This window comes from Lissotriton vulgaris, chromosome 5, assembly GCF_964263255.1.
Source record: "Lissotriton vulgaris chromosome 5, aLisVul1.2, whole genome shotgun sequence".
Taxonomy (NCBI): domain Eukaryota; kingdom Metazoa; phylum Chordata; class Amphibia; order Caudata; family Salamandridae; genus Lissotriton; species Lissotriton vulgaris.
The window spans coordinates 80,133,457-80,153,470 of record NC_141693.1 but is presented as its reverse complement, the minus strand read 5'-3'; the positions used below and the strand labels follow the sequence as shown (position 1 = coordinate 80,153,470).

The following is a 20,014-nucleotide window of genomic DNA, read 5'->3' as shown; positions in this document are numbered from 1 at the left end:
ATTTAAATAACTTAAGACCGGTCTCTAACCTTCCTCTACTAACCAAAATCCTAGAAAGATCCCTACTCCAACTAACCCAACCCATGGCAGTATCAACCTCCTTGACTCCCCAAAAGTCTGGCTTCAGAAAAGGCTGCAGCACTGAAACCAGGATCCTCATCATAGACGATATCCACAAATCACTTGATTCGGACCAATGCTGTCTCCTCATTCTCCTAGACCCATCTGCAGCATTCGACACAGTAGATCATAAACTTCTCATTAAGGTTCTCCAAGAAAAGGCCGGACTTGATGAGGTGGTACTCGAATGGTTCTCCTCCTTCCTACACAACTGCACCCAAAGAATCAAAATCAAAAACTTTGAGTCCATCTTTCAACCAGTCAGCAGGGGAGTCCCTCAAGGTTCAGTACTCTGCCCGCAACTTTGACATTTACATGGAACCCCTAACCACCCTACTTAAAAAAGCCTAAATTTGCTTCCACCTATATGCAAATGATACACAGATTTACTTGGAAACCTCCTGCATCAAGGACATTCATAGACTCAATGACCTACTGAGAGAAGTCCAACACTGGCTGTCAAGTAACCACCTAAAACTGAATCCTAACTAAACAGAAATACTCCTCATCTCGAACAAAGAAGAGAACCCCCAAATTGCAGAATGGATAAAAGCTATTGATGTGCTCAATAGGAACCTCACCCTGGCCGACTCTGTAAAATCACTAGGTATCAAGCTAGACTCTGAATTGGACATGACCAAACACATCAGGAACTCAGCTAAGAGCGCCTTACTTAATCTGAAGCTACTGAACAAAATAAAACCTTTATTCCTGCCCAATGATCTCAAACAAGCCACCCAAGCATTGGTGTTAAGCCTAGAATATGGGAATGCAATCCTCTCAGGAATAGCAAAATCACATCTTGCTCCCCTCAAAACAACTCAACGCGGCAGCCAGACTGGTACTGGAATCAAGAAATTTGATCACGTTTCACCTGCACACAGAGAACTTATGTGGCTCCCAGTCGAAATGCGGATGAGCATAAGAACAGCCTGCCTCACACACAAAGCCTTGCACATCGGCAAACCGGAATATCTGGCTTCCAAACTCAAAAAAGCCGGTAAGGCCGGTCAGACCAGGAACCTGAGAAGTTCGAACACTACTCATCCCGCGGAAAACACTCAAACAAAAACCAGCGGCAAGGTCCTTCGCCAGGGAATGCGACCAAAATCTGGAACTCTGTTCCCCCTCACATCAGAATTATTTCCTCTTCTTTTACAAAATTCAAAAGTCAGCTCAAAGTCCTGTTCCTTGAGTGTTCCCTAGTGAACTGATAGGAGCAGTCAGAGCGATGAAGCAGACACCTCATACAGATTCGACTCGTGTTCGCAAGACTTCTACACCTGCCTCACCCTTGACCCCACTCTTCTCACTGCTCCCCGAAAATAGAGCTCTGCTCATGATAATAACTTTCCTCTAAGACATTCCAAGACCACAGCACCTCATGGTTAAGCTACGAATTAGAACTCTCCGCCAATGACCTATATTATTATTGTATTACGTGATTTTCTGCATTGTAACTGATGTAAAGCGCTCCGATACCCTCGAGTTAGGTCAGCGCTATGTAAAACTTCTTCAATAAATAAATGATCTAAAAAAAACAATGGAAACGAAGGGGGATGCTGACCAAGGATGTGACAAAATTTTTAAGATTGAATTCCCTATACCAACTGTGTTATACTTTATTCCCAAAGTCCATAAGGGTATAATGCAGGTCCTTGGTGACCTATAATTTCGGCTAGAAAACGTCTGTTAGAACCAATGTCCAAATATGTGGAATATTTCCTGCAAGACTGTGGCTGAATTACCATCATTTATCAAGGACACAGAAGACCTTTTGAGAAAAATACATAATATGAAGTGGGATAAAGATTTCCTTTTTATAGTGATGGACATCACATCACTATACACCAGCATCAACCCCAGCGATGGCCTAAGAGCCGTGAAATACTTCCGCAACAAGAGATCGAGAAGTCTTCATTGACAGAACAAGATGCTAATTGCGATGATCAAATTATGACTAACAAACTACTATTTTATATTAAATAAGTATCAATATATGAGGGGAATAGCCATGGGAGCCTGCTTCTCCCCCAGCTATGCGTGTTTCCATGTGGGCTGGTAGGAGGAGCAGGTCCTCAAATCACAATTTAAGCAATTGTGGGAATTACATGGGATACAATGGTGGTGCTTATTGACGTCTGTAGTTTGGAGGGGCAATGCTGAAGATGCTAATGCTTTTGTGGAAAATATCAATACAAATGATCTAAATCTAACATTTACAGCCCAAATCATGAACCAGTCTATCAAGTTTTTAGATGTGCAAGTCTATATTGAAAATAATATGGTACAAACTAAACTACACAGAAAACTCAAAGCAGGAAATTCAATCCTGCACGCTAAGAGTGCACATCCCAGACATTTGATTTACCTCCAATCCCTTGCTTGCCATACCTCCAATCCCTTGCTTGCCTTTACACACCTAAGAGAAACCTCCGGTCCCAGACAGCAGCATGGTTCTGTATACCAAGGTTCAAACGTGTTAGATCAGGGGGCAGATCTTTTGCCTATCTTGGACCCTCCCTGTGGAACACGCTTCCTCCAAGCATTCGGAAGGAAGATAACTACCATAGCTTCAGAAAGCTTGTAAAGACCTGGTTGTACGAACAATAATCCCTCTTTAGTCCCCCCGTTTCTGTCTTTTCGCTTCTAGCTGTGTCTAGGCGCCGGGAAACCCTTCTTGGGTAGCTGTTGCGCCCTACAAATTGACAAAATAAATAAATAAAAAAAATAAAATAAATTAGAGCATCCCCTATGGGGAATATTTAAGAATACTTCGAATCTGTAGCTCTGAAAAAGATTTAAGGCAGTGCCAGAAAGAAGCAACCCATAGATTCATTGCTTGTGGGTACAAAATCAATGACCTACAAAAATCCATACTTAAAGCCAATGCCCAAACAAGAGAGGCTAGTCTGTTTGTTAAGAATGATAAGAGGGAACCTGTTAATAGATCAACTCTGAACACATGGGAGACACCACGTGAGATCAGAATGATCATGACCTATAGCAAACAAGGGTGGCAAATCTGAAAAAAATCATCAACATCCAATAGTCCATAGTGTTAACCAACATTACACTAAGCCAGATTATTCCCCAGAAGTGTGACTCACTGGTTAGAGCGGCAGACTCTGAAGCAGAGAGCGGGCCCAGGACCAGGGTTCAAGTCCCGACGCGGCAGGGTCTTGGGCTCAATGTCCGCGGACTTGATAATTCTCGCATCGGCGCCTACTCTAATCATGGGTCCCACGCTGCAACTCTGGGCAATAGCTTGCTTAATCTCCACAACGGCCCCTACAACACTGGGATGCCTGGCTTCACCTTGGGGGTGCCCAGGAGAGGCATCTCACAGGGAGAGCCAGGAAGGGTTCCACAGCGTTATACAGCACCAGGACGCCCCGGTGGGGCAGCTGTGCACTTTACAAAATACACTACATTTACAATATTCAGACATTCTCTCTCCATGAGAGATTCATTAGTGAGGAGCAGCCCGGAGGACACTCAGGCTCTTACCCGGTAATAAACCAAGACAGGATTTTTCAAATGCAGCTCTTGTAGAGCCTGTAAATTTGGAGTTATCCAAATTAACTTCACCACTGCATTTAGCGACGTACCCGTTAAAATCAGAGGTCACTACACTTGTAGAACAGAATATCCAGTATACGTGTTAGAGTGCCCATGTGGGTTAAAATATGTGGGGAGCACCAAACTCCAAGTTTACAGCAGAATCTTGCAACATGGGGCTGCAGTAAACTCAGATCCAAGTTACCCCGGTGGTCAGGCATTTTAAACTGATACATCAGAACATCATAAGGGAACTCAAATACTTTGTGATTGGACTGGTTCCTACACCAAGAAGAGGAGGTAACAGAAATTATTAAGGCAATCAGGATCATAATTTATAATGGAACTTGGCACCAAAATGCCGAAAGGATTGAACACTAGGGAGGATCTCCACTACTTTTTTTAATGGAGTTTTACATAATATCCATTATAAGCCATCAGCTAGTTTTATTTAGGAGTTGCATATACTAAAGTGATGTTATACTCCCCCAAGTGAATACCTGTAGATTAATAATACTTCTGTGATGTCCCCGATTGTTAACAAAGGTTTTTCTCTCCCGCCACGGGCAGTATAGTATGTGTATAATTTGTATAGAGAAATTTTACCTTGCATTAGCACTATGACACTTTAGGTATTGAATACCTGCGATGTGCACTACTGTGATATTACCATACATGAGGCTTTGTGGCGTTAGAAGGCTGGTTCAGATAAACACATAAGCAATTTATTCCACAGCAGCACTTTTTCAAACACTTCGCAATTCATAGGGAGAGTGCAATTAGGCGCACATAACACTTTAAGAGGTGCATGTAGCACGATATTTAGAAAACACAATTGTAATAGGCTAAACCAATGGCGATAATTATGAACTTAAAAAATCTAGAGATGCAATTGTTGTTTTCACAGAGTATGATTATAAATGTATACAATTCTTTTTTTTAACTGATTGAAGTAATAACCATATTTCTGTTGGCATATGTGTAGATATTGATACTTGTGTGGATTATCCAACCGTGTCACAGTAGCCATATACTGGAATATGGAGGAACTGCATGTGATTAGCTCAAGTAAATCAGAGGGGTGTGTCCCAAGTAGAACAATTGTCAGCCAAATATTGTGGTAATGTTATATTTAAATTTTGCATTTCTGGATTTGTAATGTATTAGAACAAGAATTGGAATTGTCTGTTTTTATGTATATTCAATTAATGTGCATCAGTGATTATCAAGGATATAGAAGGGGTAAAAAATGCAGGGTTGCCATGTGATCAAGACCGCGATGTAGCAGTCGTCATGGCAGATGTCTTGTGAAGTCTTTCATTTGGGAAATGAAGCCTGAATAAAGCACTTTTTTGTATTCGACAATGTGGAGTGGTCAGTACCTGTTTAGCTGCAGTGGTAATCTGTTGTGTGCCAGGATTGCGTTGTATAGAATATATATATATATATATATATATATATCCAAACAAACAGCCGCTTCTGCTGCAACGCTGCGACCCGTTGACAAGTGGCGTACACTCCGGCGAAGCAACCGGAAATCATATATCACACAAAAGTTCCAATATCGTACGCTCTCAGGAATCAAAACCACAATCCAAAAGTGAAATAGAACCTTGGTTTATTCACACAACGCGTTTCGGCGACTTGCCTTGATCACGTGTGACAAAGTATGTGAGAAAAGTGTGCCATTTTCAATAAAGTTACATCAAAACAAAAGTAGGACTATGCACAAGTATACATTTCGCGTCGGCCATTTTAGAGTGGTGTTATAAACAAAAGAGCATCCAATACAAGTAACACTGAAAATCTTGTCACTCATGCTGGTTAGAAATGCAATTATACAACAGTAATTGATCAAGAGTGGTCCGTGATAATAGTGAGTCAAAGGGGAATGAAATTCACCAACTGAACACAATTCATCATAACATATTAATACTATGCCGATGTGTAATTATATGATAATTGTCCAACAAGTACTGGGTTTTGTGGTGTGTCCCCCATTCGTAGAGCATACCCACATTACTCAGAGTGGTGATGGTTATCCTCGTAATGACAAGTGTCTATTCGTATGTCAAAACAAAACTAAAGTAGGACTAAAGTAGGACTACGTACAAGTCTATGTATACATTAGGCGTCGGCCCTATTAGAATGGTGTTGTATACGATACGATACAAGTAACATTGTAAATCTAGTCACTCACGCAGGTTAGAAAAGCATGATTATACAACCGTAATTAATCCTGAGTGGTCCGTAAAATTCGTGAGTCAAGGGGGATGAAATTCATCAATTGAACACAATTCATCATAACATGGTCATAATAGGCCAACATGTAATTGTATGGAAATAAGTGCTGGGTATGGAGGTGTGACCCCCTCCCACATGATTCATGACTACTCGTATTCAGTGCTGAGATACAACACCAAGGTGCATCATGCGTCATACATAGTACCTGCATTGGTAGTACATCCCTGCAAGGTTCCCTCATAATAAATCAAAGAGGGAAATATAACACCACTCTAAAATGGCCGACGCGAAATGTATACTTGTGCATAGTCCTACTTTTGTTTTGACGTAACTTTATTGAAAATGGCACACTTTTCTCACATACTTTGTCACACGTGATCAAGGCAAGTCGCCGAAACGCGTTGTGTGAATAAACCAAGGTTCTATTTCACTTTTGGATTGTGGTTTTGATTCCTGAGAGCGTACGATATTGGAACTTTTGTGTGATTATATATATATATATATATATATATATATATATATATATATATACATACACATATACATACATACATATATATATATATATATGGGAAGAGTAGGGGGTGCACATGGGGGGTACCTAGGATACCTCCCTGCATTTGCATGCACAATGTGGCAGGCACTGCGCAGTGCCTGCCACGTTGTGCATGCAAATGCACAAGGTGCATCCATGGCATTGTGGTGGGCGGCGCTGTGAGTACCGTCCGCCACAATGTTGTGGAAGGGGTATGCCACAGCTGTGGCATCCTGATTGCCGGTGTGGGACCGCCGCACCACTGGCGGCTGGTCCCAGTACCACAGGGGTGTTCGCCCGCCATCCTAATAGACCCCAATGTTAGGAACACACAGCCAATCAGAACACAGCATGTACATTACATGCTGTGATCAAGCGCTCTTCATGGTAGACTTCTGGGCACGTACCCGCTGACCCTACATGTTCACACAAGGACAAGGCCGGCTAGCGCTTATCAAACCCCCGATTTATAGCACCAGGATTAGGCCTAAATTATGGTCACCAAAGAAATGCATAAGTAGTTTCATGATGCTTCATATAAAGTATAAAATGACGGCCGAAACCAAAGTGCTTTGAAACAGTTTTCAGACCCCGACTATTGCCTGATCTCTCGGCCGCTGCGTTTAATTAAACAACTGTGCTTGTTGTGCCAAACGCCTCTTGTCTTTCATTTTTTTAAAGTTAATTCATATTCAAGTAACAAATAACATATCATACATGAACCCCAACAAACACAAATAATCAACACAATGATTTTTACCTTTATAGCTCTTCACCACCTCTGGGCACTGAATCCTCAATTTGTTGCACCTGTAACACCACACAAATCATCTTTAAATTAAAGAGCAATGCCAACTACAGGAACAAAGGATGAACATTGCTTAAGACCTGTGTTTGAAGTAAGATTCAGTATTAAGTGGGAGTCACTGCTTATACACAACAATCAAAGCTCTAACGATATCCAAACGTGCCTTTCATATTTTATGACAGGATGTGGAGGCTCTAAGGCAGATGGCTCAGTGAGATCAGGGTGAATCAAGGGAGGCCGCGGAGGGCCAAAGTGTGTGTCTTAAGCACAATGGTTAGCTCAGTGAGAACAGGGCTAACAGGTTACATCTGCTCCAGGTGGGGTATATTCTAAAGACATAATAAATACCTTGTTAATTGGGGTCGTGTCTATACCGACCATCACCCACACAAAGTGATGTTATGGATATTCAACACTAACACTTTGTGTGAGCTCAGTAGTTGCATTCACACAGCAGCAGCGAGGCCTGCTCCTTACACACAGAGAGGAGGATAATAAACCAGCCTTACCTGCTCAGGGTGCTTCTGGCATCCTGCAAAACAGAGAAACAAACACAGAGAAATCAGATTCCACAGAAGAGGTCAAAATGTGGAAATATTTTTAGGAGGGAACACTCAAAAGTTAAGACAGTCTGTAATATTGTGAATGGGGAAACATGACAGCACAGGGTATGGGATACCATGACTAAGCACAGAACGTGACATTCTGAAAGTGGTCCCATCACATGGCAGAAACTGATATCCTTAATGGGAATCACAAACCATAACAGTCTGATCATATGAATGGGGTCATGTTACGCATTGTATGATGTTTTCAACATCAATAGAAACATCAAATCAATTTGAAAGTTGAGTTGATAAGTTGTATGGGAGTGTGTGCGGTGCATCTTTGTACATTAAGGTATTATGGGGTATATCAAGACAGGCGATAATATTGCTGCTTTATGGGTAGAAAACTGCCGATAAAGCGGCGATAATGTTATCGCCTGTCTTGATAATATGCCCCTATATTTGTCAGTTGTTAAACGTTTTATAGTAGTAAATGTGTTTTGCATTAATGCATGCGGTTATGTTTTTTTTGTCTAATATCAGTTTGGGCGTCTCCGTACATTAAGGGATAATGGGCCATATTAATAAAGGGCGATACATTATCGCCACTTTTATAGCCAGGAAACTGCCGGTAAAGCGGTGATAATAGTCTTGATAATATATCCTTGTGAATTGCCATAGAAGCCCAGGTTAACACCAGAACCTGGGCTGCTTTGGAAATTTACAAGGGCCTATTATCAAGCCCATTATCGCTGCTTTAGCGGCAGTTTCCTGCCGATAAAAGCGGCGATAATGTAACGCCTTTTACTGATATGGCACTGACGGGCATATTATCAAGGACCGGTGTTAAAATTAGACGTTTTATGCACAGGAAACTGCTGATAAAAAGGCGAAAATGGTCTTGATAATACGCCCTTGTTAATTCCCATAGAAGTCCATGTTCTGGTGTTAACATGGGCTTCTATGGGAATTAACAAGGGCGTATTATCAAACCCAGACGCGGCCCGTGGAGGGAGTTGCGGTGGGACAGGCAGGGGAGGGGCAGTGTGGGGGTGATAAACGAATCTGGCTGATTGTAGGTAAGTAAACAATTAAATTAATAAAACGAATTTTGGGCCATATTATCAACATAAGGCGATAAATTATCGCCGCTTTTATCGGCAGGAAACTGCCGATAAAGCGGCGATAGTGGCCTTGATAATATGCCTTGTGAATTCCCATAGCAGCCCAGGTTAACACCAGAACCTGGGCTGCTATGGGAATTTACAAGGGCCTATTATCAAGCCATTATCGCCGTTTTATCAGCAGTTTCCTGCAGATAAAAGCAGCGATAATGTATCGCCTTATGTTGTTGATAATATGACCCTTTGTTGCGTGCCCTGCATCGCATTTTGCGATGCAGGGCGCGCTACGAAATACGGGGCAAATTATCAAGGACCGGTGTTAAAATGATCGCCGTTTTATCTTATTCGCAGGGTATGCGGAGACTGATTAGCAGTAGCAACTGTGGTGCGATCACTCTCACTGTCAAATCAGAGCACAGGCGCGCTATGAGAATAGATAGAAGTGGTCACTTATTGGAGATCCGGCTTATTGTGCGATGTTAGCAGGCATCGCTTACATGATTACGGTAACTGAGCGTGTGGTTTGCTATAAAAAAGTTGTGTTTACTCCTCTGTATGGGAAGCTGGATGTTTCCATCTGGCCATTGATTCCGACCTTGAAAGAAGAGTCAACCAAATGAGCCGTATAAGAGCGCTATTGTCTCAAAAAGAGGTCGCTGTTATACACGCTACAGAAACATTTGTCCTTCATGTAGCAAACACCCGTGATGTCATGAGTGATGTAATATGTGACGTCATCAGCAGTGCATTGCGGGGGCACGAGTTATAGTTAGCTGAACTAACTATAACGGGGAATTTCAAAGGTTTTGTATGAGTGAAATGTCCAGCTAAGTATAACGTGTGTGAAACCTATGGTTTTTTCAGTGAATTTCCAAGGTTTTTTAAATGCGAATTCCTAACTATAACGTGTGTGAAACCTATGGTTTTTTCAATGAATTTCTAAGGTTTTTTAAAAATAATAATTCCTAACTACAACGTATGAAACTTACGGTTCAGTGAATATATATATTTCTCCTTTTGTGAAAAATAATCCAATTGGACAGAAAAAGGTGCAATGTTTGGGTATGCTCCACTCACACTTTTGCAATTGTTAATTTTATGGTCACTTTGAAAGATTGATCCTAAGATTAAGCATACTTTCTGACTAAGGGAACTATACAGAGTTCGGTGAAAACTATATCACAATGGTTCTGGTCTCTTTGTTCAAAACATGAGACAGTCTGATACTCAAATAAAAGTCAAAGACAATGTTGTCACACAATATTCTGAAAAGATTCACATAAACCAGCACAGTCTACGTTTTTCTGAATGAGGCCACATCTCACAGTCTGATATTGTAAATAGGGTTGCATGACCCCGTATGTCTAATATTCTAATCAGTGTCGCATTACCCCGATACATGGTGAATTTCATATAATATTACAAAATATGAATGATTCCCATCCATAAAAGATGTTGATCTTCTAGGTGATATCCCAACCACTGAGAAGTACATCGCCCCTTCCAGGGTGAATTCTGCCTTGTGGAGCCATCAGCAAAGAGGTGTGTTGACTGAGAAGCAGTGCAAGGAAAGTGGGTCATAAGCTGGTGGAGATACTGCATCTACCTCGACACAAGAATCCAGCTCACTGAGCAGAATGGGCGCTAGACGAGTGACCTGCAGGAGCAGGAACGAACAGAAGGAGCATTAGAAAAGTGCCCTAAAAATGGAGGCATGACCAGAAGGAGTACACTAAGACTGCCGAACGCAGGAGGTAAGAGCAGACAGGGTACTAAACGAGTGCCATAAGGGAGATGGTACCAGCAGAAGGGGTACTAGAAGAGTGCCCTGCAGGAGGAGGTGCAAGCAGAGGGGTTACGAAGAGGTAATATAAAGTTTATTAGGACAATTATTCATAAACTATTCTAAACAATAAAACCGTACATTCTAAAATTGCCTTATGAAACCTACTGGCCACACTGAAACAGCACAGCCATCCTTAAAACTCTTTGACCTTCAGTATAAAACTTGTAATTCCCACTGGCACATTCAGAGAACGCATGTTGGACAGCAGTGCCATAGTCTCTAGCCTTTGATGTGTCACAAGGGTATTAAAAACTTAATTGCAGCAGAAATATAAAAAAATACAGTTCTTAAGTACACAAGACAAGGAGAATTTTACATTCAGAGGACATGTACAAAATCCATTACCATTTCTGATCACATTGCACCAGGCACGGGATGAAAAGGGGTTACGCCCCACTCACTTTTAAAAGGTTGTTCGGAATCTGGGCCAAATAGGGGAAGACCATGTCCTGGCCAAGGGTATTTAATTAGAGGCTTATCAAAGACTCTGCTCTTAGATAGTCCAGGTCTAAAGAAACAGTGACCTTCCCACAGAATCTCTCAAAGCTAGTTTTGCCTGTGGAAAAATTTCTGGACGTGGGCGTTCACCAACAGATTCCATGAACCCAGATCAGTTTTCTCCTTATCCCCTGAACCATGGTTTCTGAAGGCAGCAACAAGAGCCTCCCGAGTACTGCCCCCTCCAAAGAAGTTCCAATCACAAGAGGGGTCAAGGGCAAGTACCTCTGCTCCATGCACACACAGTGAGGGATTTTTCCTTCGTAGGCCTTCATTAAGGGAGTGAGGGCCAAACCTCTGTATTTCCAGTTAAATCTGACAAGACCACTAGCTTGCAGCTTGGTCTTTTGCTTGACGCACCCCATATGCGTGTCCCATTTTAAGCTTCTATTAAAGGACATACGTAGATATTTATAAGTCACTATTTCCACATTTCGGGCATTCAGGTACCATTTAAAGTTAATCACTTTTTTCCCCAAATACCAGAACCTTGGTTTTCTCCAAATTAACTTTGAATGAGTTCTACTTGCTATACGCTGTCAGAGAATCCAGTTTTCTCTGCAGACCGGTCGGGGTATAATCCAGCAGATCCAAGTAGTCTACATGCAGCAGACAAGGGATATGCTGTTTCCCTACTTTGGGGGGGAAATTAATGTTAGACTTATAGCTGCCAACAGGTCTGCAAAAGATAAACTAAAAAGTCAGTGGGGTCAGACACACCCTTGCCGGAGGCCATTCTGTATTGTGATTTTTTTTTAGGGATAACCTTCCAGATTGATCAAGCTCAGATTGTGCCCTTGTTGAGCTTGTAGTGCACTAAGGAGGTCAGTCGGGAGCTTCCATGACTGTAGTTTTCCCCAGGAGTCCCCAGTCTACTCTGTCCGGAAGTCAATAAAACAGCAACATAGTCTTCGGTTCACTTCAAGGGCCTTCCAAATGATGGCCCAGTGAGCACAGCAATGGTCTATGGTCGAGTGGCCCTCCCAAAATCAAGCGGTCCAATCTCCTGTTCATATGCCCAGTCATCCAACCATGCAAGTAGGATTTTTGAGAACACCTTCACCGAAGGGTCAAAATGGCAGATGAGCCTCTAATGTAAGGGGTCAGAACCATCCCCCCTTTTTAAAACCTGGTTTCACTATTGAACCCCTTCATAATGGGGAAAACATGGTGGCCATTTGAAGCTATCCAACATAATAAGAGTGAGTACACCCTTGCCCATCAGTCACTATTAGACTCAATTAACACTGCCGGGATACTATCAGGACCTGCGGCTCTTGACTGCTTAATACGATCAATTACCACCCTTACTTCCTTCACAGAAAACCAGGAGGAGGTCAGATTCTTATATTTAGGACTGAATGTAAGAGGAGGCCTACCTTACAAATCACCCAAATGTGCTGCCCAGACATTCTCAATCGTACACGTAAGGGCCCTCCCAGGTAAGCCGCAAGATTAGTTTACCTTCAATATATTATCCCATTTGGTATGTCAGAAGGGGGCATTTTTGCCTTTAATGAATTGCTTGTATTGACTCTTTAGCCTTTGAAGCTCCAGTCTGAAATTACCATCTCAATGTGACCTAACTTGTTTAGCTGTCACCAGGTTTTTCATTCACTGGCAGGCAAAATCGAACAAGCCCTTCCCATTATTATGGCAGGTAGTGTGACCCCCCCCCCCCCTTCACCTTTTAAGATTTACTCCTATGCAGGCCAACATATTAACCAAGATTTCGATAAAACCACAAGGTTTTTGTTCTTTGCTCACCAAGAAAATCTCTATGCTTTCTGTTAATTGATTTTCTGCTAAAAGCTGAAGTTAGTTTGGGTCAAGGCGAGTTGGAAGTCTCCATGGGAAAGACAACCCCAAAAGTAGAACCTTCTCCACGGACTCCTGAAAATATAAACTGTTGAAGTGGCCAGATGATTGCTTCCCCCCTATTTTGGTACCTTAAAGTCTAAATAGAAATCACACTGCAGGGCAAGGAAGAGCATCCAGTCAATTGGCCCCTCCAATTGACCCTGCCAAAATGTTGCTGCTTCCGGGCTGTCACTTTTAAAGTGACCAATCAGAGACCAGGCCATTACCAGCAGCCATTGGATAAAATCCTAAGCCTCTCACTTTGCTGAGCCAGACGGATAGGATGCTGGAGGAATATGATAACAGTCCAGTACGTCTCATCTGAATGTCCGCCAGGCCAGGATAGAAACGAGCATTAAAATCCCCAGCCAGCCTTATTACTGCTCCAGAAATGTTCCCAGTATTTCCTGCAAACATTGATCTAAGGGCTCCAGCCAGTCATTCTCTCTGCGGTATAGTTCTCTATGAATATATCCATTTATCAGTATAAAACAGCGACAAGCATTATTGTTCCAACCAAGTTCAACTGCAGAGAGCTGCATACCACTAAACAAATTAATAGCCTCCAATGTTTTATCATCACCTTGGTAGACATTAGGGTTAATACCCCTGTGGAGGCTCTACCCTCCACTCGTTTAGACCCTTTACTGTTCCTAACTACAAAGCCTTCAAGCGTTTTATCCTCTCTCAAAGACGTGTGAAGGACCAGCACATGATAGGGTTATATTATTTTTTTCCAGGTCACCGCTCCTAAGACGCTCAGACCTGTGAATGTTCCAACCCAGGATTCTCGGATCCTGAGCGGATTCCTCCCTCAATGGCCCACTTGGCCAGACCTCCCATTCCCATGTATGGGGGGAGCTGCATCAGGGGCAAATCTATTCCCTGCTCCCATTCTGGGACCACCTCCTGTTCTTTTGATCTGTCATTTGGGAATAGCACCCTCAAATTATTGGGGCCTGTTTATCTTGCTTTACTCTCAAGTCAGCTGGCCGCACCCTATCCTGGAGATAGGATAGACTCTGAGCCAGCCCGCCATGCAGACTTTGACTCTGGTTCAAACCCCTACACAGTTTAAACGTCTTGGGCTTCTCACCTATAGAACATCTGACCTCTGTGCCAGCTTTGGAGAGTTTCATTTCGGCTTTTGCTACAAAAAGAGCGATGCAAGGAGAGGAGAAAACCACTCTTGATAGTTCCCTCCCTGGTTCCAGCCCTGGAACCCCACAGAGGCTCGATCAGAGGATATCCCAGAAAGCGAAGGAATTTGCTGAGATGTTAAGAATTAGAGTGATTCAGGGGGTTTCTTTTCATAGCTTATTTTCCACGACGAATGACATCCAGCAACAGGACATGGGGCCTCAGCGCAAACTTAGTACAGGGACAGAACTATATTCTTCATTCTGGCTCCTGGTACGATAGGTTCCTTCTCCCCGGCAGGCACTGGGGTGGCTTTACACGCAGTAGCACAAGCTTTTGTTGGCTGGAGGCTCCTAGCTGACCGACTTCTAACGTGGGTTTTTGGGTCCTGAGAAGGAAGATCTGACATTCCTGTAGTACCGTTTGACGGAGAGTGTGCCCTGCAGACAGTTTGGGCCACGTCACCCTTTTGTTGCGGGCACTCTTTTCTTACCTCAACCTCTCTCTCCTCTGCCCACCCTTGGTTCTAGTGGTCTGCATTCTTTTTATTCCTCTATACTGCTGGGAAAGATAATAGCTCATGAAGAACTTGGGAAGGGGGTGGATGTGCTGCTTTTTCCCCGATTAACATTGGGTGCTTTGATATATAAATTGAGCCCCTCTAGTTTGGTAAAGCCCCTCCACCTTCTGATGTGGTAGGCCTTTATCCCAAAGCCTCCCCGGGATAAGATGCCTTGGTTTCCATACCCTCCCTTGCATGTATACCCTTATCAGGACTACACAGCTCTGTCAGAATACCTTTTCAGATACTTTGATTGAGCCTTCTGGATTGAATGAACAACCACCAGGATTTCTATAATGCAGTGTCATGTATTTTGCATCAACAAGGATGATGAGCCAGATGGCTGAATCTCAGACTTTTTGGGTGTCGTGGTGGACCAAACACTGCCAATAAGTTGCCGAAACAAAGTTGCCGCAGCGATTGCCAGAAAAGGTAAGGCCACTTGATTGTGCGGGAGTCTGCGAAGACGCCTCTGGCAGGCGTGAAATAATGTAGCACAATCCTTCCCGAAGAAAAGGCGGAGACCACATCGGGGACAAACAGGAGTCTCTTTATTCACAAACAGCCACAGAGAGCGAATGCATTTCGGCGTCATAGCCTTCATCAGCGCCATGTGTGCTTGAAGAGCAGGGAAATGTCCGCACCTATGAGGGTCCCGCTCCCGTTGGATAGGCTGTGGCAGTTCCTCCCCCTTAGGGCTCCACCTGATGTAGTTTGCCAAATCGGTGCATCAACTACAAGACCCAGAATGCAACAGTTTGTATCAGGATCCCCAGGCGTGTGATTTTAGCCGGATTTGCCAGCATGCGGGACAATTTTACGTGCAGCACTGTCCCCTGTCCCATCGAATGTGAGTTGAAGTCTCCTTACGTCCCCTGCCGCACAAACCGCTCAGCACAAGATATATGTCAGCGGGGGCATGCAGCGATGCAGCTAGCCCAGCTTCGCTTCTCTCCTTCTTGGGCGTTGTGGTGGACCAAACACTGCCAATAACTTGACGAAACAAAGTTGCAGAAGCGATCGCCAGAAAAGGTAAGGCCACTTGATTGTGCGGGAGTCTCCGAAGACGCCTCTGGCAGGCGTGAAATAATGTAGCACATATATATACACACATACATACACATATATATATACGAAAGGAATATGCTTTTTTTGTTTTGTAAATTATAAAAAAAAATAGAAAGAGGGAAACAGAAAGAAAAGTAAGAAAGAGAGAAGGAGGGAAAAGAGAGAACAGAAAATAGAAAATTTTTATAAATTGAAAGAAACAATGGAGGCATAATATGATACACGTCTGGAAAGAAAATCAGTTAAAGGTAACCATAACAAAACTTTTAATCAAAATAGAAGTAGTCGTAGCATGGGCCCGATCAAGTCTGTGATGATGACATAACAGATTCCACCATGCGGTATAAGAGATCTTTGAAGTATCTTTCCAATTTGTAGTAATAATCTGCAAAGAAATAGCTATGAACAAGTCTATAAATTTACGAACAGTATTTGAAACATTCCAAATAGGAGAGGAACCACCTAGAAAAATATGAACAATGTCAAAAGAGTGATTGGAGCTTAAAATATAATTCAGCTTGCACCAAATATGTAGCCAAAGGGATTTAACCAAGGGGCAGTGGAAAAACATGAAAGATTACTATCAGGATGAGGACATGACCAGTATTGACTGGAATCTAAGGTTTTAAACTTGAGGTCAGAAGGGGCAAGGACAAGTCGGTTATGAAAAAAATAAAGGGTCTGAGTAGTGCTAGCTGAATGAGATACGGTGTGAATTTTAGACCAGATGGACTCCCATGTAGGAAAGGAAAATTCTTGTGCTAGATCCTTTTCCCATGCAAGTTCGGGTTTGGATTCATGGCGGTCGAGGGTAGAGCGGGAGAGGATCTTATAAATAGTGGCAGCTTTGTGTCGGGTGGTAAAATCTAATGGAGTGGAGTCTGATGGAGCATCATCAGATAATGAACTGTGGTACGAGAGGAGGTTAGATAAAGCTAGTTTAAAAATCAGAGAACCAGGAAGAATATGTATTAGATAAATGAAAGGATGAGCGTATGTCTGAAAAATCCAATAAGGAACCATTAACAAAGAGCTTATCAACATACATAATGCCTTTGTCAATCCATTCCTTCCAGAAGAGGGCTTGGTTATTAATCTTCAGGGAATGATTATACCATAACGGGGTGAGAGTGTAAATGTGCTTGAGAAAAAGGAGCGAAACAATGAAAGTGAAAGTGCCATAGAGAGTTTGAAAGTGGGTGAAAGAAAACCTTTAGGGGGTTGAGATAAATGAGTAGCAGCAAGAAAAGGGAAAGGCTAAAGCTGAGCTAGCTCTAAGGCACTCCATGCGGTGATAGGGGGAGATGATGAGTCGGATAGGAAAGGCCAGATTTGTTTTAAAGTTAAAGGTTGGGAAAATGTACCCCTCCCAAGTGTTTTGGATGCTGAAGGCGAAACAGGGATATCCTGGATTTACGGTTGTTCCAGAGAAAATGAACAAGGATGCGATTACTAAGCGTAAAAAAGTAAGCAGGGAGGGAAATGGCAGCATAGAGTGGTAAAAATTAATTGGGAGAAGCATCATTTTAATAGTTGCCAATCTTCCCCACCAGGATAAAAATAGGGGAGACCAACGTTCTATAAGAGCAGACAGCTTGGAAACAATATCTTTATGATTGATTTTGATGGTATCTTTGATAGAATTAGCATATAAAGCACCCAAGCATTTGATACTCGTTGAGTTCCATTCAAAACCGGAGTTGTGAAACATATGTGAAAGGCAATGCTTATTAAGAGGTAAAACTTCAGACTTCTCAATATTAGGCTTACATCCAAAGACTGAGGAATATTCATTAAGTAAGGAAAAAAGTGCAGGTAGAGGTAGTAGGGTTAGAGATATAAAGTAAAATATCGTCGGCTTATGCTGTGAATTTGATATCTAGCTTTTTATAAACAAAACCGGAAAAAGAGGTGGAGCACCGAATTTTTTCAAGGAAAGGTTCTAAGGCTAAAATAAAAAGGAGGAGGGACAAAGGACAACCTTGTCTGGTACCCCTATGTAAAGGAAAATACGCTGACAGAGCACCATTAACCCAAATAGAAGTAGAGGGGGCTGAATATAATAATGGATTAGTTTAATGATATGGGGACTGAAACCATGCCAAAGAGCTCCAAACATAAAGTCCCAATTAACCCCATCAAATGCTTTCTCAACATCACGGGTAATAGCAGCGAGGGGGGCATTCATCTTGGAAGCAAGATGACTAATGTTGAGGAGGGTTCTAGAATTATCCGTAATAGACCTGCCTTTAACGAAGCCGGATTGATAAATATTAATGAGGTCTGGAACAGTATTCAATAGGGAAGCTAACATTTTTGCATATACTTTACAATCCGTATTGATTAAAGAAATAGACAATAATTTTTGCAAAGGGAGGGATCTTTGTCTTTTTTAGGGAGTAAGCATAACATGGCTGGAGTAAAAGAACCTTTGGATTCACCCATGGAGAGAAAGGAAGCTATCAAGGATGATAAGTGAGGTATTAGATAATTTTTAAAATGAAAATAAAAGCGTACGGTAAAACTGTTGGGGCCAGGAGACTTATCTTTGGGTAAAAGAGTGATTGCTTGCAAAATCTTCTTTTCAGAGATGGGGGCATCAAGTGAGGAGAAATCAAGATCTGCAGATGAGGATTTAGGTATGTTGAGAAAGAAAGTCTATTTGAGAAGAGGATGGAGTCGATTCAGGTGTATATAAAAGAGTAGTACTGAACGAAACAATCAAGAATCTTAACATCCGTGCTGTGACGATTCCCATGCGCATCAGTAATGACAGCAATGTTTGATTTTTGTTCTTAATTTTAAGATAATTAGCAAGAGATCTGCCAGCTTTATTGCGCCCTCCATACATTTTAGAATTACATTTTAAAAAGGTGATTGCAGGCCGCATCACAAGAGAATTTATTAAATTGAAGTTTCGCATTAATAAGGGAAGAAAGAGCTTCAGGAGAGTTAGATGTATAAAAAATATGCTCCAGATCTTCGATCTGTTTAAGGATAAGGGAGGATTTGGAAAGGGCCTGCTTCTTTTTACGAGAAACAAAGTCAATAATAAAGCCTCTAGCTGAAGCCTTAAAAGCATCCCAGTCAAAATGGAACTGGGAAGTAGAGTTAAGATTATTATGAAAGAATTCATCCGTAAAAAGAGTAAATTGATCAACAAATTGAGGGTCCAGAAGGAGAGAGTTATTGAAACGCCATCGACGGAAACTGGGAGTAGGTGAAGATAAATCAATGTCTAGAAGAACAGGGGCATTGTCAGAAATAAGAATAGAACCAATTTCAATATTTGTCATAAGTTTTGCACTTTTGAACCTCCCGCTTGTGTGAAGCTCCCGCCAATCTCTAACTCACCCAGACAACTGCAAAGAGGAAGGCGCGTGCTCCAGACTCCCACAGCAGGGAGCCATTCCCTGGCACACAACCCAGAAGAGAAAAGGCAGGTCCCTGGGTGGCGCCTGCATAAAACCATTGTGGTGGGACTAACTTTTGTTAAGGCCCCGGGGGAAGCTGGCCTGATGGTCGGGAGGGTATCCAGGCACGCCGGTAAACAAAGAGTCACCCGGGATCAGGGCTTCCAAAACAAGATACATGAAGTCTAATTAACGAGTTTGTTGTTTCTCTGGGAAATATTTTGGAATAATGTTTAATAATGTTTATCAATGTTTTAGACATGCTTGAAAATCTGCACTGTCTTTTTAAAAGAGACCCTAATGTGAATTACAATGCCTGTAGTTTTTAGTTAAATGTCTGAAATGTTCCTGTCAAAAGCAAAATATTCTAAATGTCTAAAATGTTCTTGTGAAAGGCAGTAGGCCTTTATCTATATTTATCAATCTCCTGACCAAGCCCGTAGGCCTCACAGTGTTCATTGTGAAAAGCCATGTATGTGGTGAGGTTGGCCTGTGTGGGAGTATTCCTAGTTTGATATCCGCGGCCCTGAGAGCATGCAGATTTCCAGTAGGCACCTCGAGATAATCTCCACAGGCTCGATTGATTGATAGGGCGTGTACCTCCCTGTGAAAAACATTCAGGGTGAGTGATTTGCACCAGACGTATTCTGTGAGGCGGATTTGTAAATTGGTATTCCCACCATGAAC

The 20,014-nt window shown here is 42.3% G+C and overlaps 1 protein-coding gene across 1 annotated transcript in view; it reads right to left on the bottom strand.

Moving 5' to 3' along the window:
• LOC147710246 (E3 ubiquitin-protein ligase TRIM39-like) overlaps nucleotides 1-20,014 on the bottom strand; it is a 109,781-nt gene that overhangs the window by 29,233 nt on the left and 60,534 nt on the right. Inside the window, exons 4-5 of the mRNA XM_086920921.1 lie at nucleotides 7,778-7,800; nucleotides 7,221-7,270 (exon numbers count right to left, since the gene is read on the bottom strand). Coding sequence (XP_086777047.1) covers nucleotides 7,221-7,270; nucleotides 7,778-7,800 — 73 coding nt within the window. The remainder of the gene's footprint in view (nucleotides 1-7,220; nucleotides 7,271-7,777; nucleotides 7,801-20,014) is intronic.